The sequence below is a fragment of the Coregonus clupeaformis genome, chromosome 13 (genome assembly GCF_020615455.1).
Source record: "Coregonus clupeaformis isolate EN_2021a chromosome 13, ASM2061545v1, whole genome shotgun sequence".
Lineage (NCBI taxonomy): Eukaryota > Metazoa > Chordata > Actinopteri > Salmoniformes > Salmonidae > Coregonus > Coregonus clupeaformis.
Window position 1 is genome coordinate 54,602,468 of NC_059204.1, and position 27,779 is coordinate 54,630,246.

Genomic DNA, 27,779 nt, shown 5'->3' on the forward strand with positions numbered 1-27,779 from the left:
TTACCATGTACAGTAGGCTACAGCAGGCAATATATTCATCCAACATGTGAGTCATAGAAATTATGATCTTGCGATTGGGGCTTTCCGTCTAATTGGTCTGTATATGCAGGGAGCATAAATTGTACAATTGTAAAACTAATATTAGCATTTTTCAAGTTAGAACCCATGTACAGTACCAGTCAAAGGTTTGGACACACCTACTCATTCAAGGGTTTTTCTTTATTTTTACTATTTTCTGCATTGTAGAATAATAGTGACGATCCTGATCCTCAACACTGGGGCCCCACAAGGGTACATGCTCAGCCCCCTCCTGTACTCCCTGTTCACCCATGACTGCGTGGCCAAGCACACCTCCAACTCAATCATCAAGTTTGCAGACGACACAACAGTAGTAGACTTGATTACCAACAATGACGAGACCGCCTACAGGGAGGAGGTGAGGGCTCTGGGAGTGTGGTGCCAGTAAAATAACCTCTCACTCAACGTCAACAAATCAAAGGAGATGATCGTGGACTTCAGGAAACAGCAGAGGGTGCACCCACCTATCCACATCGACAGGACCGCAGTGGAGAAGGTGGAAAGCTTCAAGTTCCTTGGCGTACACATCACCGACAAACTGAAATGGTCCACCCACCACCCAGACAGTGTGGTGAAGAAGGCGCAACAGAGCCTCTTCAACCTCAGGAGGCTGAAGAAATTCGGCTTGGCACCTAAAACCCTCACAAACTTTTACAGATGCACAATTGAGAGCATCCTGTCGGGCTGTAACACCGCCTGGTACAGCAACTGCACCGCCCGCAACCGCAGGGCTCTCCAGAGGGTGGTGCGGTCTGCCGAACGCATTACCGGGGGCAAACTACCCACCCTCCAAGACACATACAGCACCCGATGTCACAGGAAGGCCAAAAATATCATCAAGGACATCAACCACCCGAGCCACTGCCTGTTCACCCCGCTATCATCCAGAAGGCGAGGTCAGTACAGGTGCATCAAAGCTGGGACCGAGAGAATGAAAAACAGCTTCTATCTCAAGGCCATCAGACTGTTAAATAGCCATCACTAGCACATTAGAGGCTGCTGCTGCATATTGAAATCACTGGCCACTTTAAGAAATGGGACACTAGTCACTTTAATAATGTTTACATATCTATTCTATAATATTCTACTGTATCTTAGTCCATGCCGCTCTGTCATTGCTTGTCCATGTATGTATATATTATTAAATTCCATTCCTTACTAGTTTTGTGTGTATTGGGTATATGTTGTGAAATTGTTAGATATTACTTGTTAGATATTTATGCACTGTCGGAGCTAGAAGCACAAGCATTTCGCTACACCCGCTATAACATCTGCTAAACATGTGTATGTGACAAATAAAATTTGATTTGAAGACATCAAAATTATGAAAGAACACATGGAATCATGTAGAAACCAAAAAAGTGTTAAACAAATCAAAATGTATTTTATATTTCAGATTCTTCAAAGTAGCCACCCTTTGCCTTGATGACAGCTTTGCACACTCTTTGCGGTGTGTTGGGTCATTGTCCTGTTGAAAAACAAATGATAGTACCACTAAGCGCAAACCAAATGGGATGGCGTATCGCTGCAGAATGCTGTGGTAGCCATGCTGGTTAAGTGTGTCTTGAATTCTAAATAAATCACTGACAGTGTCACCAGAAAAGCACCATCACACCTCCTCCTTCATGCTTCATGGTGTAACCACACATGCGGAGATCACCCGTTCACCTACTCTGCATCTCACAAAGACATGGCGGTTGGAACAAAAAATGTCACATTTGGACAAAGGACAGATTTCCACCGGTCGAATGTCATTTGCTCGTGTTTCTTGGCACAAGCAAGTCTCTTATTATTATTGGTGTCCTTTAGTAGTGGTTTCTTTGCAGAAATTAGACCATGAAGGCCTGATTCACGCAGTCTCCTCTGAACAGTTGATGTTGAGATGTGTCTATTACTTGAACTGCGAAGCACTTATTTGGGCTGCAATCTGAGGTGCAGTTAACTCGAATTAGCTTATCCTCTGCAGCAGAGGTAACTCTGGGTCTTCCTTTCCTGTGGCGGTCCTCATGAGGGCCAGTTTCATCATAACGCTTGATGGTTTTTGCGACTGCACTTGAAGAAACTTTCAAAGTTGTTGAAATGTTCCGTATTGACTTACCTTCATGTCTTAAAGTAATGATGGACTATCGTTTCTCTTTGCTTATTTGAGCTGTTCTTTCCATAATATGGACTTGGTCTTTTACCAAATAGGGCTATCTTCTGTATACCACCCCTACCTTGTCACAACACAACTGATTGGCTCAAACGCATTAAGAAGGAAAGAAATTCCACAAGTTAACTTTTAAGAAGGCACACCTGTTAATTGAAATGCATTCCAGGTGACTATCTCATGAAGCTGGTTGAGAGAATGCCAAGAGTGTGCAAAGCTGTCATCAAGGCAAAGGGTGGCTACTTTGAAGAATCTCAAATATAAAATATATTTTGATTTGTTTAACACTTTTTTGGTTACTACATGATTCCATATGTGTTATTTCATAGGTTTGATGTCTTCACTATTATTCTACAATGTAGAAAATAGTAAAAATAAAGAAAAATCCTGAAATGAGTAGGTGTGTCCAAACTTGACTGGTACTTTATATTAATTAATTGTATATTATTGTATATATTTAATTAGTTAATATACAGCACCAACTTCATAAATGTCTGTTAGGGTCCATTATATACTACCTGGACTTTAAGGCAACCTGCACTCTATGGTTTAGCGGTGTGTAGAATAGAATCTACGATCTGAATTTGATCAAGTGCTCGGCTCGTTCTATACACTGTGTGCACTCATATGCATGCTAAAATCGTGACGTATAGCATCACCCACCGGGCGAAATGGCGTGATAAGAGTGGCCGTGTTCGAAAGCATCAAAACGACTGACTGATCTACAAATCACCTTGCATCATAAATAACGATTCATTATTTTTAGATAAGACAGTCACAATTTACCCATGATACGTTGCGGTTTTGATCCTCTCGAACATGGCCACCACAGTTTCTAAACTCAGAGGTGCAAAATTGTGAGACTTCCGGGAATGCTAGCGACTAAACAGGCCAGGGTTTGGGGTTTGAGAAGTCAATGAGAGAAGTGAAAAATGATTCCTTGTTCATTTTCTCTAAATCTAAAGGCACAACCTAGATTCGAGCGAATGTCTTAAGTAGTTGAACATGGTATTACTCCAACCCCGTGAAAGTGACAAACTGACATGTTTTTATTTTTGTTAAAAACAACTTCATATCGAAGGAGTGCCTTTGATTTGACAGCCTGCACATGCGCCGTTTGAAGTCAGACGACCTTTAGACTCGATGACGTGTTTCTACGCATGAGCGCCTACAAGAGTGATCGGGATTTCTATTGGAGAAGCAGTTTCAGCCTTTCTTCATATTGTACTGTAAAATTGTCTATGGTATCAAAGATATTTACAACTAACCCAAGATAGACCACAACCTATCGTTTCCAATGGGAACAAATTAGTCAAAGTGGACAGAACAAGCAAGAAGGGGGGCAGAGCCAAGCACGAGCTAGCGAGATCCTATTGGCGCGTTCTAGCATATTTGCATATTTCCGTTAGGCAACGCCTACTCTGAAGTGCACGTGTGCAATAACTAAATTCCCCCTTGCACTCCTTCTAAACAACACATTCTTTTTTTTTTTTTTTTTACTTAGGTAAAGGATCAAATCTACAAAACCTAGTCCACTGTATTCGGAACAGATTGTAGTTTTGGGAACAGAAAACTGTATTGCGATCAAATGTTGTGGCGCAGTGGTCTAAGGCACTGCATCACAGTGCTAGCTGTGCCACTAGAGATCCTGGTTCGAATCCAGGCTCTTTCGTAGCCGGCCGCGACCGGGAGGCACATAATTGGCCCAGCATCGTCCAGGGTAGGGGAGGGAATGGCCGGCAAGGATGTAGCTCAGTTGGTAGAGCATGGCATTTGCAAAGCCAGGGTTGTGGGTTCAATTCCCACGGGGGGCCAGTATGAAAAATAAAATAATGTATGCACTCACTAACTGTAAGTCGCTCTGGATAAGAGCGTCTGCTAAATGACGTAAATGTAAAATGTTTCATTGATGAAGAAATTTGCATAATGCTGACCAAAATCAGTCTCACACAATCGTCAGCCACTGGGCTTCCTCTCATTACCATATTTGGTAGTGAGTGGAAACGGCAACCGGATGCTTCACACTTATACATCCGGTGAAATATCTGGCTCATTGTTCTATCTGTGGTCCTGCCTTTACGGCCACTGTCCCATACACCGTCAGCAGGAGTCAAACGATTGCATCCGATTTTTAGGGGGAATGGAAAGAGAGCCTGTGACGCGACTTTTGGACGTTAACATCCGTTAATAGGGGCACACTCCATCTTAACTCCTCCACATTTATTCGATTGGTTGAACAGCGCAAAAGAGAACCTTCCCGACAGTTATTTTCTCTCGTCAGGACCAGAAAGAAAGAAACACCACTCAGGCGTTTCTTTTACGCCTGCTGGTTTACTCTCCATAGGTTGTGTTGTACGACATTAGATACGGTTGAACTTCAGACTGGTGACAAGACAACGCCATAGTTAAATTGTGTAATTTAAACGAGTTTATGTCAAATTCCAGAAGAATGACTATCTTTACATGAAATAATAGAGACATGGATCGTTTATCTTGTTTGAGTGGCTTCTGTTGAAGTTGAGTTTCCTCTATTTTGCAGTTGCACAATACAACGGACCTTTTTTTTTCCCAGAGAGACGGATTCTCGGCAGTTGGGTGAGTGATATTCACATTCGATACCGTGAATTTTGTGTATACAAGACTACCACCAATTGCGCTTCCTCGGTATTCACTATTCACTGGAGCTAGCGATACTGTCCATTCACCAGGGGTGTATTCATTACGCCGATTCTGTTGCAAAACCTTTCTTAAAGGGAAGCAAACTGAACGAAACGGGGAGGGTCCTACCTGAATTTGGCCCTCATTTTATTTGCAAAATTGTCTCCCGTTCTAGTTACAAAACGGAATGCAACTGTTTGACCTAATGATTACACACCTGGTCGCCCGAGGTGCTGTGTTTTTTTCAGTGTGGACCGCTGGCCTAGCTAGCTCACATAACCCTAACGTTAGCTGACTTTAAATTTTTACATTTACTCTGTCGATTGTCTGTAGGCTTGGAATGCATAATCTAATGGAAAGTATATTTAAACAGAATTTCCCAACGTTGGTCTGTTGTAGTAGAGACATGCATTTCCTCAAAGGTCAGTTCCTCTTAGCCTGAAGACCCGACATTGAATTGCATAGAATTTTACATCGGGCAGAAATGAGCCTTTGGATCAGGAAAGTTTTCGCTCACGACCTCTACAAGCCAGAATGCTGAATAAAATTATACTTTACTGGTTGTCCATGTGGTTGGTCCTTTTGGAGGTAGGAATGTGAGACAAAATATCCACAGAGTAGTGTTACCAATCAGACCTTCAGTATGCTAGTCATATATATATATATATATATATCGTTTGTATTTCCAGTTTTTATTTTCAGTTCTAATGCAATTCACATGTGACAAACGCTTGCACAATATGGCAGTGCCTAACAGACCAGCAAACCCCTTCCAGCAGATTGCGAGGAAACGTGCTTTGGTGGACTACATTCGGCTATTGTTTACATATTGTGCATCACAAGCAATGCCTCAACCGATTGAAAATACATGCGACAGAACCTACCAGCGCCGCAAAAGTCGGGTAAACAACTCCTTCCTGTGGATACCCTATCTCCACCTCCTACTGCCAAAAGGACCAACAGCATGAACAACCAGTACATGGGGCAGGTAGCCTAGCAGTTTAGAGCGTTGGGCCAGTAATCGAAGGTCGCTGGATTGAATCGCCAATCCGGCAAATGGAGAAAAAAACTCTGCCGTTCTGCCCTTGAGCAAGGCAGTTAAGCCCCAACAACAATCTCTCTGATTCAGAGGGGTTGGGTTAAATTTGTAAGACACATTTCGGTTTAATGCATTCAAATAAAATGTCATTGGCCACGTGCTGAATACAACCGGTGTAGACTTTACAGTGAAATGCTTACTTACGGTTGTGCAACTGACTAGGTATCCCGATTCCTTTCCCTAAAGTAAGTGCAAATATAATTGTAGTCAACATTCTGCCTTGTCGAGACTATTGTGTATTTTTTACAGAGACTTCTTAAAGACTGATATTCATGGAGTAACCATTGTAACAGTCTGATGCTTAGGCAATGTTGTCTCTGCTTACCTCATGTCAAAATAAAAGTCCCCCACAGATTATTCAGTTTTTTGCAAGCTAATTCCTATCAACGCTAGTGTGTAAATACTAGTGTTTCTAAAAGCAGCTAACATCTCCCTACCCCCTCATCATGACCAGATGTTCACTGGTGATTCTGCCTGGTCTGTTCTGTCATTTAGGTTAACAATCTGGAGCTCAGTGTCTGATAGTAGAGAATCGTGGAATAATCCTACACACACATACACATTCTGAGCTATCACAGATGTGTCTCACACACTCACTGCAATCTGCACAGTAACAGACCTGGCAATCTCTAACACACACACACACATTTAGGGCAGTTCTGGACAGTTTTTCCATAGTCTGCATTATCTCACATAGCCTTGCGAAACCCATCCCTGTGGTCACACACTGCTGAAGTCCTGCATTCATATAGGCCTTGCTATATTTGTGGTCGAGGGCTCCTGACTGGTTGTACAGATCTAGCCAATCCGTCCATAGAACTTCAGCGGAGATCAACGGAGACTTGACTGTTTAATTGTAATCCAACAATGGAAATAGTGGATTCGATTGGGTGCCCTTGTTAGCTTTACGACACAGTTACAATGCACACTATAGAACAAAACAAATGGTAACTTTCGCCCTATTGTGCACCTGATGCTGGCTATTTAATTTGGAATTAAAGGGGAAGTGCAGCGCCTGGAGGAGATGGAATGAGACTGTTTTGAATTCATTTGGGGCCGTCACACTACTCATGCTGCAATAACGGCCTATATAATCTACATAAAAATAATATATAATTTACCGATTTTCTGTCCAGTGTTCAAAATCTAGATCCTCATCTGTCAGAACATTAACAAGTAGGCTAGCTAGTACTCCACTCCAGAAAGTGGGTGTTGCCTCCCTGCTTCAACCAGATGCCCAGTTTCCTCCACATCCACTCTGAACAGGCAGGAGAGGAGAGCCAATGAGAGACTGCTCTGTAGCCTACTCTTTCACTCTGGGACAGAGTCAATGACTGAGTCCCTAATGGCACCCTATTCCCTATATAGTGCACTGCATTTGACCAGAGGGTCATTCCATTTGATTTCAATCACTTTCGACAACCCTGTTTGTAAGCTTTTAAATGATATCAAACTCAACCCTTTATCTTTTCCAGTGATGAAGACATGGATGTCTCATGGTAGGGTGGGGAATGCAAAATGGGTCAACTTTGAGCACCTCTATCTCCTAAATGTTTTGGCATTCAGGTCCAACCACTTCTGCCATGGGCAAATCTGTATAAATAGTTTTGTTCAAATCAAAGGGGTGCGTTCAAAAATTGATTGCAATAATATGGAACGACTCCAGAGCCATAGGGGCACTGATCAACAAGTAGTGCACTTTACAGGGAATAGGATGCCATTTGGGACAAGATCAAAACATTTTATAAAGCCCTTTTTACATCAGCAGATGTCACAAAGTTATACAGAAACCCAGCCTAAAACCCCAAACAGCAAGCAACGCAGATGTAGAAGCACGGTCGCTAAGAAAAACTCCCTATAGGGCCTCCCGAGTGGCGCAGCGGTCTAAGGCACTGCATCGCAGTGTTTCGGCGTCACTACAGCCTGGGGTTCGATCCCAGGCTGTGTTATTACCGGCCGTGACCGGGAGTCCCATAGGGTGGCGCACAATTGGCCCAGCGTCCTCCGGGTTAGTGGAGGGTTTGGCCGGGGGGGCTTTACTTGGCTCATCACGCTCTAGCGAGTCTTTGTGGTGGGCCGGGTGCCTGCAGGCTGACTTCGGTCGTCAGTTGAACGGTGATTCCTCCAACACATTGGTGCAGCTGGCTTCCAAGTTAAGCGGGCGGGTGTTAAGAAGCGTGGCTAGGTGGGTCATGCATGACTCAACCTTCACCTCTCCCGAGCCCGTTGGGGAGTTGCAGCGACGAGACAAGATCGTAATCACGAAATTGGTGAGAAAAAAGGGGGTAAAAAACAAAACAAATACCTAGTAAGGCTGGAACCTAAGAAGAAACCTGGTGAGGAACCGTGCTCTGAGGGGTGGCCAGTCCTCTTCTGGCTGTGCCGGGTGGAGATAATAAGAGTACATGACCATTAAGGTCAGATTGTTCTTCAAGATGATCAAATGTTCATAGATGACCAGCAGGGTCAAATAATAATCACAGTTGTTGTAGAGGGTGCAACAGGTCAGCACATCAGGAGTAAATGTCAGTTGGCTTTTCATAGCCAAGCATTCAGAGGTTGAGTGGTAGAGAGAGAGCATACTTAAGTACACACAGGCCACCAGATAAGAGGAGAATTGCACCAGATTGGACAGACTGACCCTAGCCCCCCGGCACATAGACTATTGCAGCATAGATACTGGAGGCTGAGACGGGGGGTCGGGGGACACTGTGGCCCCGTCCGACGATACCCCCGGACAGGGCCAACCAGGCAGGATATAACCCCACCCGCTTTACCAAAGCACAGCCCCCACACCACCAGAGGGATATCAACAGACCACCAACTTACTACCCTGAGACAATGCTGAGTATAGCCCACGAAGATCACCTCCACCGCACGAGCCCGACGGGGCGCAAAACCGGACAGCAAGATCACGTCAGTGACTCAACCCACTCAAGTGACACACCCCTCCTAGGGACGGCATGGAAGAGCACTAGTAAGCCAGTGACTCAGCCCCCGCAATAGGGTCAGAGGCAGAGCATCCCAGTGGCGAGAGGGCAGTCGGCCAGGCAGAGACAGCTAGGGCGGTTCGTCACTCCAGTGCCTTGCCGTTCACCTTCGCACCCCTGGGCCAGACTACACTCAATCATAGAACCTACTGAAGAGATTATTTTTCAGGAAAGACTTAAAGGTCGAGACCAAGTCTGCGTCTCTCACATGGATAGGCAGACCATTCCATGAAAATGGAGCTCTATAGGAGAAAGCAGTGCCTCCAGCTGTTTGCTTAGTAATTATAAGGACAATAAGGAGTCCTGCGTCTTGTGACCGTAGCGTATGTGTAGGTATGTACGGCAGGACCAAATCGGAGAGATAGGTAGGAGCAAGTCCATGTAATGCTTTGTAGGTAAGCAGTAAAACCTTGAAATCAGCCCTAGCCTTAACAGGAAGCCAGTGTAGAGAAGCACTGGAGTAATATGATATACTTTTTTAGTTCTAGTCAAGATTCTAGCAGCCGTATTTAGCACTAACTGAAGTTTATTTAGTGCTTTAGCCGGAGAGTAGACCATTGCAGTAGTCTAATCTAGAAGTGACAAAAGCATGGATTAGCTTTTCTGCATCATTTTTGGACAAAACGTTTCTGATTTTTGCAATGTTACGAATATGGAAAAAAGCGTCCCTTGAAATATTCTTTATTTTCGTCAAAAGAGAGATCAGGGTCCAGAGTAACGCAGAGGTCCTTCAGTTTTATTTGAGACGAGTGTACAACCATCAAGATTAATTGTCAGATCAAACAGCAGATCTCTTTATTTCTTGGGACCTAGAACTAGCATCTCTGTTTGGTCCGAGTTTAAAAGTAAAACTTTTGCCACCATCCACTTCCTTATGTCTGAAAAGCAAGCTTCCATGTTAGTCAAATTTGGGGCTTCATCGTGTTTCATCGAAATGTACAGCTGTGTGTCGTCCGCATAGCAGTGAAAATTGACATTGTGTTTCCAATTTACATCACCAAGAGATAGGACCACTATTGTTTTAACTATATATATATATATATATATATATATATATATATATATACAGTCATGGCCAAAATTGTTGGCACCCCTGAAATTTTTCCAGAAAATGAAGTATTTCTCACAGAAAAGTATTGAAATTACACATGTTTTGCTATGCACATGTTTATTTCCTTTGTGTGTATTGGAATAACACAAAAAAAAACAGGAAAAAAGCAAATTTGACATAATTTCACACAAAACTAAAAAAATGGGCCGGACAAAGTTATTGGCACCCTTTCAAAATTGTGGATAAATAAGTTTGTTCCAAGCATGTGATGCTCCTTTAAACTCACCTGGGGCAAGTAACAGGTGTGGGCAATCTAAAAATCACACCTGAAAGCAGATAAAAAGGAGAGAAGTTGACTCAGTCTTTGCATTGTGTTTCTGTGTGTGCCACACTAAGCATGGAGAACAGAAAGAGGAAAAGAGAACTGTCTGAGGACTTGAGAACCAAAATTGTGGAAAAATATCAACAATCTCAAGGTTACAAGTCCATCTCCAGAGATCTAGATGTTCCTTTGTCCACAGTGCGCAACATGATCAAGAAGTTTGCAACCCATGGCACTGTAGCTAATCTCCCTGGACGTGGACGGAAGAGAAAAATTGATGAAAGGTTGCAACGCAGGATAGTCCGGATGGTGGATAAGCAGCCCCAAACAAGTTCCAAAGAAATTCAAGCTGTCCTGCAGGCTCAGGGTGCATCAGTGTCAGCGCGAACTATACGTCGAAATTTGAATGAAATGAAACGCTATGGCAGGAGACCCAGGAGGACCCCACTGCTGACACAGAGACATAAAAAAGCAAGACTACAGTTTGCCAAAATGTACATGAGTAAGCCAAATTCCTTCTGGGAGAACGTCTTATGGACAGATGAGACCAAGATAGAGCTTTTTGGTAAAGCACATCGTTCTACTGTTTACCGAAAATGTAATGAAGCCTTCAAAGAAAAGAACACAGTACCTACAGTCAAATATGGTGGAGGTTCAAAGATGTTTTGGGGTTGTTTTGCTGCCTCTGGCACTGGGTGCCTTGACTGTGTGCAAGGCATCATGAAATCTGAGGATTACCAAAGGATTTTGGGTCGCAATGTAGGGCCCAGTGTCAGAAAGCTGGGTTTGCGTCCGAGATCATGGGTCTTCCAGCAGGACAATGACCCCAAACATACTTCAAAAAGCACCCAGAAATGGATGGCAACAAAGCGCTGGAGAGTTCTGAAGTGGCCAGCAATGAGTCCAGATCTTAATCCCATTGAACACCTGTGGAGAGATCTTAAAATTGCTGTTGGGAAAAGGCACCCATCCAATATGAGAGACCTGGAGCAGTTTGCAAAAGAAGAGTGGTCCAAAATTCCGGGTGAGAGGTGTAAGAAGCTTATTGATGGTTATAGGAAGCGACTGATTTCAGTTATTTTTTCCAAAGGGTGTGCAACTAAATATTAAGTTAAGGGTGCCAATCATTTTGTCCGGCCCATTTTTTGAGTTTTGTGTGAAATTATGTCAAATTGGCTTTTTTCCTGTTTTTTTGTGTTATTCCAATACACACAAAGGAAATAAACATGTGCATAGCAAAACATGTGTAATTTCAATACTTTTCTGTGAGAAATACTTCATTTTCTGGAAAAATTTCAGGGGTGCCAACAATTTTGGCCATGACTGTATGTCTAAAACAGAACCTTGAGGAACACCGAAACTTACCATTGATCTGTCAGAGGACAAACCATCCACAGAGACTGATGTCTTTCTGACAGATAAGATCTAAACCAGGCAAGAACTTGTCTGTGTAAACCAACTAGGGTTTCCAATCTCTCCAAAAGAATGTGGTGATTGATGGTGTCAAAGGCGGCACTAAGGTTTAGGAGTCGTGCGAGGACAGATGCAGAGCCTTTGTCTGACATCATTAAAAGGACATTTACCACCTTCACGAGTGCAGTCGCAGTACTATGATGGGGTCTAAAACCAGACTGGAGTGTTTCGTATACATTATTTGTCTTCAATAACCTGCTAAGTTGCAGAACTGTAATGCTGACACACAAACCGGGTTTCCGTCCAACCATTCACATGGATGAATTACCTGACGCATGAAAAAAGTCACGACTGGGCTGATGGAAACAGGAAATATCGGTACAATTTTGTAAATGTCGACAGACAATTTGTTCATTCGACATGGTGGGATCTTTTTGTGTCTGTAAAGTTAATTACGAGAGAAATGGCAGTGGAAACGCCTTTTTATGCGCCAATATTTATATAATAACCATCATATCGAAGTAAACTTGGAGTCACGCAATGACCTGTTGTGTGGTCTTCCCACTACGACTCGGGAAAGCATGCAGTTTATAAGGCTACAGATAAAATAAGTTATGATGAACTTCACAGGGTGGTGAAAGTGCATGGTGATGAGCTTGATGCTCCTTTCCAATAAATATCAAGGGTCTTATTCTGGTGACATGATGGTCGATGCTTGGCTGCCGTTTGACAAATAAAGATTATATTGCTCTTATCCATAATAATCTCATGTAGACTATACCTGCACTGTATCTGCGTTCTCCCAGTCTCAAAAGTGATATTCAGATTTTTAAAAGTTCATATTCTCTTAACTCATAACCACATAATGTTATCATGTTTTTGTCCAAAGCATAAATTGGAGGAAAACCCCCACCTCAAACTTGTATCTCAAACAGACCATTCCAAAAAATGCTTTTATTTCCTCATAGAGGATGATGTCATCCTCCTGAGGAGGATGAGCTGGCCAATCAGCAGTCTACTTGCGTGAATATTTTTAATGACCGTTATGCGCCCACACAATTCTCTTGTTTGGGTACGCTCACACCATTCCAACTCAGAAAAGCTTATTTTTAACATACTTACAGTGCATTCAGAAAGATTTCTGACCCCTTCTCTTTTTCCACATTTTGTTATGTTACAGCTTTATTCTAAAATGGAATAAATAAAATATAAATGCTCATCAGTCTACACCCAATACCCCAAAATGACAAAGTGAAAACAGGTTTTTAGAAATGTTTGCAAATGTATTAAAAATAAACATACCTTATTTACATAAGTATTCAGACCCTTTGCTATGAGACTCGAAATTGAGCTCAGGTGCATCTAGTTTCCATTGATCATCCTTGAGATGTTTCTACAACTTGATTAAATTCCATTGTTTGGACATGATTTGGAAAGGCACACACCTGTCAATATAAGGTCCCACAGTTGACAGTGCATGTCCGAGCAAAAACCAAGCCATGAGGTCGAAGGAATTGTCCGTAGAGCTCCGAGACAGGATTGTGTCGAGGCACAGATCTGGGGAAGGGTACCAAAAAATGTCTGCAGCATTGAAGGTACCCAATAACACAGTGGCCTCCATCATTCTTAAATGGAAGAAGTTTGAAACCACCAAGACTGAGCAATCGGGGGAGAAGGGCCTTGGTTAGGGAGGTGACCAAGAACCCGATGGCCTTACCGCAAAAGTGGAAGGGGGAGAAAGTAAGGAACTTGTCTGTCGGCCTTGCATTAAAGAACATAATTGGTTAAGGAAAACTGTGATAAATAAAAAAGTATATCAGTTTCACTTAAGGACCAAAGGATTGACAGCCGTCCCATATACAGTGGGGCAAAAAAGTATTTAGTCAGCCACCAATTGTGCAAGTTCTCCCACTTAAAAAGATGAGAGAGGCCTGTAATTTTCATCATAGGTACACGTCAACTATGATAGACAAATTGAGATTTTTTTTTCTCCAGAAAATCACATTGTAGGATTTTTAATGAATTTATTTGCAAATTATGGTGGAAAATAAGTATTTGGTCACCTACAAACAAGCAAGATTTCTGGCTCTCACAGACCTGTAACTTCTTCTTTAAGAGGCTCCTATGTCCTCCACTCGTTACCTGTATTAATGGCACCTGTTTGAACTTGTTATCAGTATAAAAGACACCTGTCCACAACCTCAAACAGTCACACTCCAAACTCCACTATGGCCAAGACCAAAGAGCTGTCAAAGGACACCAGAAACAAAATTGTAGACCTGCACCAGGCTGGGAAGACTGAATCTGCAATAGGTAAGCAGCTTGGTTTGAAGAAATCAACTGTGGGAGCAATTATTAGGAAATGGAAGACACACAAGACCACTGATAATCTCCCTCGATCTGGGGCTCCACGCAAGATCTCACCCCATGGGGTCAAAATGATCACAAGAACGGTGAGCAAAAATCCCAGAACCACACGGGGGGACCTAGTGAATGACCTGCAGAGAGCTGGGACCAAAGTAACAAAGCCTACCATCAGTAACACACTACGCCGCCAGGGACTCAAATCCTGCAGTGCTAGACGTGTCCCCCCTGCTTAAGCCAGTACATGTCCAGGCCCGTCTGAAGTTTGCTAGAGTGCATTTGGATGATCCAGAAGAGGATTGGGAGAATGTCATATGGTCAGATGAAACCAAAATAGAACTTTTTGGTAAAAACTCAACTCGTCGTGTTTGGAGGACAAAGAATGTTGAGTTGCATCCAAAGAACACCATACCTACTGTGAAGCATGGGGGTGGAAACATCATGCTTTGGGGCTGTTTTTCTGCAAAGGGACCAGGACGACTGATCCGTGTAAAGGAAAGAATGAATGGGGCCATGTATCGTGAGATTTTGAGTGAAAACCTCCTTCCATCAGCAAGGGCATTGAAGATGAAACGTGGCTGGGTCTTTCAGCATGACAATGATCCCAATCACACCGCCCGGGCAACGAAGGAGTGGCTTCGTAAGAAGCATTTCAAGGTCCTGGAGTGGCCTAGCCAGTCTCCAGATCTCAACCCCATAGAAAATCTTTGGAGGGAGTTGAAAGTCCGTGTTGCCCAGCGACAGCCCCAAAACATCACTGCTCTAGAGGAGATCTGCATGGAGCAATGGGCCAAAATACCAGCAACAGTTTGTGAAGACTTACAGAAAACGTTTGACCTGTGTCATTGCCAACAAAGGGTATATAACAAAGTATTGAGAAACTTTTGTTATTGACCAAATACTTATTTTCCACCATAATTTGCAAATAAATTCATTAAAAATCCTACAATGTGAATTTCTGGAGAAAAAAAATCTCAATTTGTCTGTCATAGTTGACGTGTACCTATGATGAAAATTACAGGCCTCTCTCATCTTTTTAAGTGGGAGAACTTGCACAATTGGTGGCTGACTAAATACATTTTTTCCCCACTGTATATTGCAAAATAGTTGGGAAGAGATCTTTGACGTACCGATCCCATGGCATAGTGTTTATGAACTGACACGCAAAACGACACCGGATTCAAAAATTAGAATCTTTCAATTTAAATTATTATATAAAATTCTTGCTACCAATAGAATGTTATTTATATGGGGGATACAATCTTCCCAGCTCTGCAGATTTTGCTGTGAAGAGACAGAATCATTAGATCATTTGTTTTGGTTCTGTCCATTTGTAGCTTGTTTTTGGACACAGGTCCAGGAATGGCTAAAGGATTGCAATATTTACCTGGAGCTAACCTTGCAGATAGCATTACTGGGTGATCTGAAAAGTCATAGTCAATCGATCAATAATATAATAATACTTTTAGCAAAAATGTTTATTTTTAATTCACAATCTGTAGAAGCAATGAGAATAGAAAGGTTCAGAACTTTTGTAAAACATCACAGTACGGTTGAAATATATATGGCAAATAGAAATCCTATATGGATGGTGTTAAGAGATAGATGGGAGGTATTGAATAGAGTTTAAGGATGGGGCTAATAACAAATAATAACAAAGATAGCTAATAATGTAAGCATACTGTGTCCATAATAAGTATATAGGTTGTATGTTGGGAGCTTTTGGGAAAGAGCACAGTTAGAAAGACATGGCATATAGAAGCAAACCGGATGGACATCATGAAAATGATCGAAGAGGTTGAGAGTAGAAGAAGTTCAGGAGCAAAAAAATAAAATTATATATATATATATATATATATATATATATAATATAATTATTGTAAAATTAACTGTGTCCATAAGGTGTAGATAGTAAGTATAGACCGGAAGTAGAGGCCTGGGCATTGTTGTTCACTAATTTACTCCAAGTAGGGAAAGGATGGCGGGGTTGAAAAGTAATAAAATAAACAATTTCATACATTTCTAGAATAAGGCTGTAACGTAACAAAATGTGGAAAACGTCAAGGGGTCTGAATACTTTCCGACTGCACTGTAATTTAAGAAATGTGGAATTAATTATAGGTCATATTTCATAGAAATCTTAACACTGGACGGTTACTTTAAAGTACTTAGCTAATAAAGAGACCACATGTACTGTACAAAGCATTTGCACCTAGGCCTAAGAACAAAAAATTATAAATTCGGCTACACAGTCTTTGTAAATGTTTTAGGTACATTTTGTTTTGGGTGCAAACTCTGCGTAAACAAACTGCAGAGTAAATATGACTGATTGTTGCAGCATGTGAGGATCGGCATTCGGCAGGCCTTTGATTCAGTTAAGTAGTGACTCATTGGATCCTAAACAAATTGCTTTGCATTGTAGTGTGGCTGAGCAAGCTGTCACTGTAGGAAAACATGGAACAGTAGCAGTTAGTGGCTTTGCATGATTGTGACAATGAGGGATAGAGGAAAGAAAGAAACTGAGGGAGATTGAGGTGAGAAGGGAGAGAATTTAATTGAGACAGCATTTACGAGAAGGCAGCGTAACCGTGTAGTTTGGCTCTCCAAATGCAGGATTTGGTATATGAATGTTGCAGAAATCCAACTGGACGAGCTCTTCCGTTCTCTGTACTGTCTCTTGGGCAGCTAGTTCAGTCATTCATTGGGGAGTTCAATGACAGGACACATGCAGAAAGCTACAATTGTTCTGAGACCTTCATTCTTGAAGGCCCTCCTTAGTCAAATAATCCAAAATGTAATAGGTAATAATTATGTAATAACATAGCGTGTTTGTATGTGGTCACCAGAATAAATAATATAAATGAAAAACTAAAATCAGCCTTTCCTCAGGGTATTGTTGTTGATACAGTGTGTGTGTGTGTTGCAGGTCCAGTATGATGGATCAGAGAGATGTACAGGGCTGGTACCCAGCTGGAAAGGACCCCTCTCAGAGCCACCTGGGGGGGTCCTAGACCGCCAGCGACGAGTGGTCTCTCTACGTTATTTTCTAGCCAAAAGCCTCAGTCACTCTCCCTTGCCCCTCTCTCAACCCTCTAGGTTTCATCCCACAGCTTCTTTACCAAATCATACCCCAAGCTTGTACTCTTTAACTCCAGTCCACAGCCCATAGTCCTCCAGTCTAACTGACCATGAGGGGACAGAAGGTGAGCATGTTATTGGGCTGTGCTCTCCTCTGCTCCGCCTCTCTCCTGTACCTGGGCCTGAGTGGCATCGACTGCCCTCGCCCCGACCACGCCCACCACCATACCTGGGCAGACGCCCACCAGGGCTCCACCAATCAGAGCCAAGCATCTTCCATTTACTATGGCGAGGACACACCCCTCATTTTCATTGGTGGGTTCCCTCGGAGCGGCACCACGCTGATGCGGGCCATGCTGGACGCCCACGATGCAGTGCGTTGCGGGGAGGAGACACGGGTGATCCCGCGTCTCCTTGCCATGCGTGCCACCTGGAGTCGCTCGGCCAGAGAGCGGGTCAGACTGGACGAGGCCGGGGTCACCGACCAGGTGTTGGACTCAGCAGTGCGGGCGTTCCTACTGGAGGTTAGCCATGGTGTTTATCTCTCCAGTTTTGTATTCTCACTTTACATAAAGTAATCCTGAAATATCGCAAGGATTGCCTAGGCTAGGAAGCTGCAGTGTAATTAAATTGTAACTGCACCATTTTCTATATAGCCTGGCGGCTGGATTCATTGCTTGCTTGATTGATTTCTTCCACCAGGTAATAATAGGTCACGGGGAGCCAGCAGCCAGGCTGTGTAACAAGGATCCATTTGCTCTGAAGTCTCTGTCCTACCTGGCCCGTATTTTCCCCCAGGCCAAGTTTGTCCTCATGCTACGGGATGGAAGGGCTACCGTCCACTCCATGATCTCACGCAAGGTAGATACTGCTGTGTGTGTGTGTGTGGGGGGGGGGGGGTTCCCTCTGCATGGTGTGGTCAGATGAGCTTCCATTTTTCCTTTCTCTTTCACTTCACTCTCTTCTCTATATTTATCTCTATTTAGCACAGACTCCTTCTCCCTCCCTTCTCTCTTCTTGCAGGTGACCATCTCTGGTTTTGACCTGACTAGTTACAGGGACTGTCTAACTAAGTGGAGCCGTGCAGTGGAGGGCATGTACTCCCAGTGCCAGGGGGCGCCAGAGGGCAGCTGTCTGCCTGTGCGCTACGAGCAGCTGGTACTGCACCCAGAGGAAGAGATGAGGAAGCTGCTGAGCTTCCTGGGGTTGCCATGGGACCCGGCCGTGCTACACCACGAAGACCTCATCGGCAAGGCCGGCGGAGTGTCGCTGTCCAAGTGAGCGAGAGAGAGAGAGAGAGTGTGTCTTTAATGTACATGCATGACATGCACCCTCCTTAGAATCATTATTTCCTTTCCCCTTAAACCTTTGCTGTAGAAGATTATGGCTAACAGGTGTACTTAGCAGTAGTCTTTACACAGGATTCATACATTACACGGTCTCTCTGTCTTCACAGCTCACACCTCTCTCTCTCTCTTACACACTGCCTCAATAAATACACATAGACACATACTGAAATTCCCTGCTCAAACACACACATACAGTACCAGTCAAAAGTTTGGACACACCTACTCATTCCAGGGTTTTTCTTTATTTTTCACTATTTTCTACATTGTAGAATAATAGTGAAGACATCAAAACTATGAAATAACACATATGGAATCATGTAGTAACCAAAAAAGTGTTAAACAAATCAATATATATTTTATATTTGAGATTCTTCAAATAGCCAACCTTTACCTTGATGACAGCTTTGCAAACTCTTGGCATTTTCTCAACCAGCTTCATGAGGTAGTCACCTGGAATGCATTTCAATTAACAGGTGTGCCTTGTTAAAAGTTAATTTGTGGAATTTCTTTCCTTAATGCGTTTGAGCCAATCAGTTGTGTTGTGACAAGGTAGGGGTGGTATACAGAAGATAGCCCTATTTGGTAAAAGACCAAGTCCATATTATGGCAAGAACAGCTCAAATAAGCAAAGAGAAACGACAGTCCATCATTACTTTAAGACATGAAGGTCAGTCAATCTGGAAAATGTCAAGAACTTTGAAAGTTTCTTCAAGTGCAGTCGCAAAAACCATCAAGCGCTATGATGAAACTGGCTCTCATGATGACCGCCACAGGAAAGGATGACCCAGAGTTACCTCTGCTGCAGAGGATAAGTTAATTCGAGTTAACTGCACCTCAGATTGCAGCCCAAATAAATGCTTCACAGAGTTCAAGTAACAGACACCTCTCAACATCAACTGCTCAGAGGGGACTGTGTGAATCAGGCCTTCATGGTCGAGTTGCTGCAAAGAAACCACTACTAAAGGACACCAATAATAATGAGAGACTTGCTTGGGCCAAGAAACACGAGCAATGGACATTGGACTGGTGGAAATCTGTCCTTTGGTCTGATGAGTCCAAATTTGAGATTTTTGGTTCCAACCGCTGTTTATTTGTGAGACGCAGAGTAGGTGAACGGGTGCTCTCCGCATGTGTGGCTCCCACCGTGAAGCATGGAGGAGGAGGTGTGATGGTGCTTTGCTGGTGACACTGTCAGTGATTTATTTAGAATTCAAGACACACTTAACCAGCATGGCTACCACAGCATTCTGTAGCGATACGACATCGCATCTGGTTAGTGCTTAGTGGGACTATCATGTGTTTTTCAGCAGGACAATGACCCAACACACCTCCAGGCTGTGTAAGGGCTATTTGACCAAGGAGAGTGATGGAGTGCTGAATCAGATGACCTGGCCTCCACAATCACCCGACCTCAACCCAATTGAGATGGTTTGGGATGAGTTGGACCGCAGAGTGAAGGAAAATCAGCCAACAAGTGCTCAGCATATGTGGGAACTCCTTCAAGACTGTTAGAAAAGCATTCCTCATGAAGCTGGTTGAGAAAATGCCAAGAGTGTGCAAAGCTGTCATCAAGCTAAAGGGTGGCTACTTTGAAGAATCTCAAATATAGAAAAACACTTTTTTGGTTACTACATGATTCCATATGTGTTATTTCATAGTTTTGATGTCTTCCCTATTATTCTACAAGGTAGAAAATAGTTTAAAAAATAAAGAAAAACCCTGGAATGAGTAGGTTTCCAAACTTTTGACTGGTACTGTACCTCACCCGCTTGTCCCTCATCTTCTGATGATTGCATACCAGACGTTTGATGTGTTATGGAATAGTTCACAATAAAGAGATGCCTGAGGAATAGGTAGATATCCTCCATTTCCGTGTGATAGAATATGTGGACACTAACAATGCTCATTGTTCACCAGGTCAGCCATATCTACTACTACGAAGTGTACAGGGGTCAGTCACAGTCAGTCTGGTTTTTCCAGCTGTGCAGTACAGACCTGGGTTAAAATACTATTTGATGTTTTTTCAAATACTTGTGCCAGATGGACAGGGTTTTCTTTTCGACTATTCCACTCAATGAATTCCAGAAAGTTTTCTTTTATGAGTTCATATAGTATTTGAACCCAGGTCTGGGTATGTTTTAATGGAAGGTTTAGAAGAGAGATGATGAGACATACTGTGAAGCCAGCTGTGGTACAGTCAGTGAGCTGCTTTATATAATACTTTATAAAGTTGATCTGTCTTATGCAATCATTACATAATGGCACAACCATATGCTCCTCTCAAAGCTAGGAAAAAATTGACGCACACACTCACACAAACGTTGGAATTAGTCTAGACCACAATGTGTCCCTTGTAGGTTGGAGTGGAGAGGTCAGATGGATAATCCAGTCTCACACAAACACACAGACACTAATGTTCTATCTATCTGTCTGATCTCCCCCCTGTAGAGTGGAGCGGTCCTCAGACCAGGTCGTGAACCCTGTAAACACAGACGCCCTGTCAAAGTGGGTGGGTCACATCCCCTCTGATGTGCTGCGTGAGATGGACGACATCGCCCCCATGCTGGCCCGCCTCGGCTACGACCCCTTAGCCAACCCCCCAAACTACGGCCGGCCAGACCCCATCCTACCCCACAACAACTACACACTGGTGAGACCTGACTTGAGGCACCATATCAACATTTACATCCTTTCGTATTTTTATTCTTATGGACAGTAACATTGGAAAGGAGAGAGGGAGATGCATACAGAGGGAAAGTCTGATAGGAAGGTGCACATGCATAGCCTCGTGATACTGGGAATACAGAACCCCAATACTCAGTGATCATAAATAAGTAATATACTTCTGCACTACAGGATGAGGGAAGGACCACTCATAATGGCTGGAATGGCTTAAGTGGAATGGTATCAAACACATGGAAACCATGTCTTTGATACGTTTGATACCAATCCATTAATTCCGTTCCAGCCATTACTATGAGCCCGTCCTCCCCTATTAAGGTGCCACCTGTGTCCTGCACATATTTTCAAATCTGCATGTGCTCTTCCTCAAAGACTGATGATGATTTTCCTCTCCTCAGCTTCAGAGAACACCAGAAACCCCACATCCCAGTTAGGCGGAAGAGGAAAAGAAAGAATGGGAGGAACAGGAGGAGGAGGTAAACACAAGATATGAAGGCACTTCTTATTTGTACATTCTAGAACCCTCTCCAGTTCCACATTCCATGCTCCTTTCCCATTGGCTCTCAGCCCACCATCAACCCCACTAAAGAGGATTCTAAACTGCATCTGTGTTTTTGCATAGGCCACGGTGACTGTTAGCCTGTTGTGTTATCTGAGTGGAATGAGGGCATCATATATGGATCAGTTTATTGCTCCACAATTCCGTGGGACAGTGGACGCCACTGTGTGGGAACTCCGGTGCCTCTTCCCTGGACTCATTCTCAGGAAAATCCCGTCTGAAACTCGGCCTCCTCTCCCTCCACAGAGACCTCCATGTACCAATAGTGTTGCAGTGTAATGTGATTTTGTACCACAATTGTTGAACCTGATACAATTTCCATATATTTCTTATTAACGTCCTGTCACTCATCCCAAATCTGTGAACATGTTTTTGGAAAGATCTGCGACATGTTACTGAGAGTAAATATATATATACACTGCTCAAGGGGACACTTAAACAACACATCCTAGATCTGAATGAATGAAATAATCTTATTAAATACTTTTTTCTTTACATAGTTGAATGTGCTGACAACAAAATCACACAAATGATCAATGGAAATCAAATGTATCAACCCATGGAGGTCTGGATTTGGAGTCACCCTCAAAATTAAAGTGGAAAACCACACTACAGGCTAATCCAACTTTGATGTAATGTCCTTAAAACAAGTCAAAATGAGGCTCAGTAGTGTGTGTGGCCTCCACGTGCCTGTATGACCTCCCTACAACGCCTGGGCATGCTCCTGATGAGGTGGCGGATGGTCTCCTGAGGGATCTCCTCCCAGACCTGGACTAAAGCATCCGCCAACTCCTGGACAGTCTGTGGTGCAACGTGGCGTTGGTGGATGGAGCGAGACATGATGTCCCAGATGTGCTCAATTGGATTCAGGTCTGGGGAACGGGCGGTCCATAGCATCAATGCCTTCCTCTTGCAGGAACTGCTGACACACTCCAGCCACATGAGGTCTAGCATTGTCTTGCATTAGGAGGAACCCAGGGCCAACCACACCAGCATATGGTCTCACAAGGGGTCTGAGGATCTCATCTCGGTACCTAATGGCAGTCAGGCTACCTCTGGCGAGCACATGGAGGGCTGTGCGGCCCCCCAAAGAAATGCCATGACTGACCCACCGCCAAACCGGTCATGCTGGAGGATGTTGCAGGCAGCAGAACGTTCTCCACGGCGTCTCCAGACTCTGTCACGTCTGTCACGTGCTCAGTGTGAACCTGCTTTCATCTGTGAAGAGCACAGGGCGCCAGTGGCGAATTTGCCAATCTTGGTGTTCTCTGGCAAATGCCAAACGTCCTGCACGGTGTTGGGCTGTAAGCACAACCCCCACCTGTGTACGTCGGGCCCTCATACCACCCTCATGGAGTCTGTTTCTGACCGTTTGAGCAGACACATGCACATTTGTGGCCTGCTGGAGGTCATTTTGCAGGGCTCTGGCAGTGCTCCTCCTGCTCCTCCTTGCACAAAGGCGGAGGTAGCGGTCCTGCTGCTGGGTTGTTGCCCTCCTACGGCCTCCTCCACGTCTCCTGATGTACTGGCCTGTCTCCTGGTAGCGCCTCCATGCACTGACAGACACAGCAAACCTTCTTGCCACAGCTCGCATTGATGTGCCATCCTGGGTGAGCTGCACTACCTGAGCCACTTGTGTGGGTTGTAGACTCCGTCTCATGCTACCACTAGAGTGAAAGCACCGCCAGCATTCAAAAGTGACCAAAACATCAGCCAGGAAGCATAGGAACTGAGAAGTGGTCTGTGGTCACCACCTGCAGAACCACTTCTTTATTGGGGGTGTCTTGCTAATTGCCTATAATTTCCACCTGTTGTCCATTGCATTTGCACAACAGCATGTGAAATGTATTGTCAATCAGTGTTGCTTCCTAAGTGGACAGTTTGATTTCACAGAAGTGTGATTGACTTGGAGTTACATTGTGTTGTTTAAGTGTTCCCTTAATTTTTTTGAGCAGTGTATATATATAAGGAGGCATAAATTTATATTTTTTAAGATGTAATGTTTATTTTCTTAATAAATTATTTTGTTGGTCAGTCATTCACCATTACAGAGTTTGTAGCTTGTTTTGTAAAAATAAATAAGGCAAATCACTGTATAGCAAGTGTTCGTCTGTAAGCATTTATTTCAGGTTTCTTTGCTAAGGACATACAGTACGCACCCAAATCATCCTAAGGTTAATCTTTAAGTGTTTTATGGTGATTTTCTTTCCCCGTACAGTGCTTTTACCAGCAGCATGTTGTAAATGTATATAAAAAGAAGAAGCACAATCAGAATCTGTTATCGCCGATGAAACTCAATGAAGGGCACGACGATTCATGTACGCAAGTAACGCAACACAAAATCTAGTCAAGCATAAAACAATTGAATTTACACAATAAAAATTCTGTCAACTACTCACCTACTGTACATCAACACTCTTCTACCCAAAATTGAGCCCTGTCAGCCTTTTACTTACTATTTTTAAAGAATGGAAAGTTCAGTTTGGACTGCCTTGTCCTTGCGATTAAGAGTTGGCAGAGAGGGGGACCTTTCCAGCGGAGAGTCAGGTTCGTATGATTGGGATTCCAGGGGCTCACGAACAGGTGGCTGGGGCTCTACGTCCAGGGTAGAGATGGTCATGAAAATGCTCCTCTCAAGGCTTTCTAAACTCAGCAAAAAAAATTAAGAACCTCTCACTATCAACTGCGGTTATTTTCAGCAAACTTAACATGTGTAAATATTTGTATGACCATAACAAGATTCAACAACTTAGACATAAGCTGAACAAGTTCCACAGATATGTGACTAACAGAAATGGAATAATGTGTCCCTGAACAAAGGGGGGGGGGGTCAAAATCAAAAGTAACAGTCAGTATCTGGTGTGGCCACCAGCTGCATTAAGATTTTACCCCACTCTTCCACCAAGGCACCTGCAAGTTCCCGGACATTTCTGGGGGGAATGGCCCTAGCCCTCATCTTCCGATCCAACAGGTCCCAGACGTGCTCAATGGGATTGAGATCCGGGCTCTTCGCTGGCAGAACACTGACATTCCTGTCTTGCAGGAAATCACGCACAGAACGAGCAGTGTGGCATTGTCATGCTGGAGGGTCATGTCAGGATGAGCCTGCAGGAAGGGTACCACATGAGGGAGGAGGATGTCTTCCCTGTAACGCACAGCGTTGAGATTGCCTGCAATGACAACAAGCTCAGTCCGATCATGCTGTGACACACCGCCCCAGACCATGACAGACCCTCCACCTCCAAATCGATCCCGCTCCAGAGTACAGGCCTCGGTGTAACGCTCATTCCTTCGACGATAAAAGCGAATCTGACCATCACCCCTGGTGAGACAAAACCGCGACTCGTCAGTGAAGAGCACTTTTTGCCAGTCCTGTCTGGTTCAGCGACGGTGGGTTTGTGCCCATAGGCGACGTTGTTGCCGGTGATGTCTGGTGAGGACCTACCTTTCAACAGGCCTACAAGCCCTCAGTCCAGCCTCTCTCAGCCTATTGTGGACAGTCTGAGCACAGATGGAGGGATTGTGCGTTCCTGGTGTAACTCTGGCACTTGTTGTTGCCATCCTGTACCTGTCCCGCAGGTGTGATGTTCGGATGTACCGATCCTGTGCAGGTGTTGTTACACGTTGTCTGCCACTGCGAGGACGATCAGCTGTCCGTCCTGTCTCCCTGTAGCGCTGTCTTAGGCGTCTCACAGTACGGACATTGCAATTTATTGCCCTGGCCACATCTGCAGTCCTCATGCCTCCTTGCAGCATGCCTAAGGCACGTTCACGCAGATGAGCAGGGACCCTGAGCATCTTTCTTTTGGTGTTTTTCAGTCAGTAGAAAGGCCTCTTTAGTGTCCTAAGTTTTCATAACTGTGACCTTAATTGCCTACCGTCTGTAAGCTGTTAGTGTCTTAACGACCATTCCACAGGTGCATGTTCATTTAATTATTTATGGTTCATTGAACAAGCATGGGAAACAGTGTTTAAACACTTTACAATTAAGATCTGTGAAGTTATTTGGATCTTTACAAATTATCTTTGAAAAAAGGGGACCCTGAAAAAGGGACGTTTCTTTTTTTGATGAGTTTAGGTCCAGGAAGCAGAGCAGGCTCTCCAGTTCTATACTGGCTGGGTCAGGGTGTGTTGTGACTTGGTTGGGGAGTGTGACAGCTTGGCCTCCTTTCGTTATGCCTGGGTTGGACTGTGTGGCAGATCGGTCCTTTGTCCAAGGCTTCTGTGGACTCAGAAGGGGACATTTCTTTATCAAAGGTCCCATCAGGTCATCAACTGTCGATTAGTGTCCGTTCTCCATCGCCTCATCGCCTCCGTCCACCACAGGAGGAACTCCCTAGGCTCAGCAATGTCCATCCCTGACTTCAGAGTGGTTGGTCTCTCCTTTCCCTCTTTCAGGAACTCTTCTATCTCGGTTAGTTTCTTCTCAAAGTCCATGCCCATATCCATCTCCCTGCCCTCTAAACTCCTCAAACTGGGAACTGATCTCGGCTTTGAGACGGATGTTTCTCTCCCGTGTGCTCGCCGTGATGCCTCGCTCGCTCTCCAAGGAGTTGGAATGATAATGCAAACAGATCTGGGACCACGCTAGGAGTGTCTCTTGAAATCATGAGAAAAAAAAGTATTTATACAGTAGTTGTTATACAATATAGCACTATAGGAATCGTTATATGACCTTGGTTGTGGTAGTTTACCGGAAACTTTGAGGAAAATGCAACAGTGCAACCTTAAAAACAGACTAAGTTTGTGGTTCATGTGCTAAGCTTCCGGCCCACAAAAACCTTTATTCGTCAGAGCATACAGCCAAATACAATGATATGCCGTGGTCTATTGTATTTACCAGTATGCTCTGACTAAGGTAGTTGATGTTCATCGAAAACTTGGTTGTTGTTGTTGACCAAAAGCTTAGCACGTTGATAGAACATTGATTTGCCTCTGTCAATTACGAGGAGTTCCATAAATGGAGAGATATAGATACATTATATCAAAGTATTTTATCAGTGCTGAACTCCACAACAGCAATATAGACTGTATGCGTCATCAATAGATAATGGGAGGGGAAAACCATTGACAGTGAACTCTGCTGTGGAGGTCACCTTCATTGTTGTAGGATAGGTGGGTCATTTCCTAGGCCCAAACCGAAGCAGTGACACGTTCATAGAATGAATGTTTGGCTAACTGTTGATATGTTGCATGGAGAAAATGTGTATTTCTCTCTCCCTCTTTAGTGTTAATCCCCCTCTATCCCACAAGCAACATTCACAGTGTGCATCAAATGCAGTATGTACTAATCGTAACCACAGTATCTCTGGCACAGAGATCCTATTAAATTACTAGAGGGGATGAGTTCATAAACCCTCATAATTATAGAATGTGCTGATAATGGCAGCGATTTTGGTAAAGGAGAAATCCAAAGCAGTCTGATTGGAATTAATAGCATTAGGCATAGCTCTTGCTTTTACTTATGCAGGAAAATAAAAGTAAGGTATACAGTGAGGGGAAAAAAGTATTTGATCCCCTGCTGATTTTGTACGTTTGCCCACTGACAAAGAAATGATCAGTCTATAATTTTAATGGTAGGTTTATTTGAACAGTGAGAGACAGAATAACAACAACAAAAATCCAGAAAAACGCATGTCAAAAATGTTATATACTCTTAAAGGGAGTGCTCCTAATCTCAGTTTGTAACCTGTATAAAAGACACCTGTCCATAGAAGCAATCAATCAATCAGATTCCAAACTCTCCACCATGGCCAAGACCAAAGAGCTCTCCAAGGATGTCAGGGACAAGATTGTAGACCTACACAAGGCTGGAAGGGGCTACAAGACCATCGCCAAGCAGCTTGGTGAGAAGGTGACAACAGTTGGTACAATTATTCGCAAATGGAAGAAACACAAAAGAACTGTCAATCTCCCTCGGCCTGGGGCTCCATGCAAGATCTCACCTCGTGGAGTTGCAATGATCATGAGAACGGTGAGGAATCAGC

At 43.7% G+C, this 27,779-nt stretch overlaps 1 protein-coding gene across 4 annotated transcripts in view; it reads left to right on the forward strand.

The window, feature by feature from the left end:
* Positions 1–4,303: 4,303 nt before the first annotated feature.
* Positions 4,304–27,779, forward strand: part of tpst1l (tyrosylprotein sulfotransferase 1, like) — a 30,462-nt gene continuing 6,986 nt past the window's right edge. Inside the window, exons 1-7 of one of the 4 annotated variants that reach the window (XM_041894619.2) lie at positions 4,304–4,822; positions 17,051–17,726; positions 17,905–18,063; positions 18,226–18,479; positions 21,000–21,201; positions 21,632–21,709; positions 21,856–22,268. In XM_041894619.2, the coding sequence (XP_041750553.1) occupies positions 17,313–17,726; positions 17,905–18,063; positions 18,226–18,479; positions 21,000–21,201; positions 21,632–21,667 (1,065 nt within the window). In that variant the 5' untranslated portion in view covers positions 4,304–4,822; positions 17,051–17,312 and the 3' untranslated portion in view covers positions 21,668–21,709; positions 21,856–22,268. Of the gene's footprint in view, positions 4,823–17,050; positions 17,727–17,904; positions 18,064–18,225; positions 18,480–20,999; positions 21,202–21,631; positions 22,269–27,779 lie in introns of those variants that run through there. The other 3 variants (XM_041894618.2, XM_041894621.2, XM_041894617.2) reach the window with 3 other exon arrangements.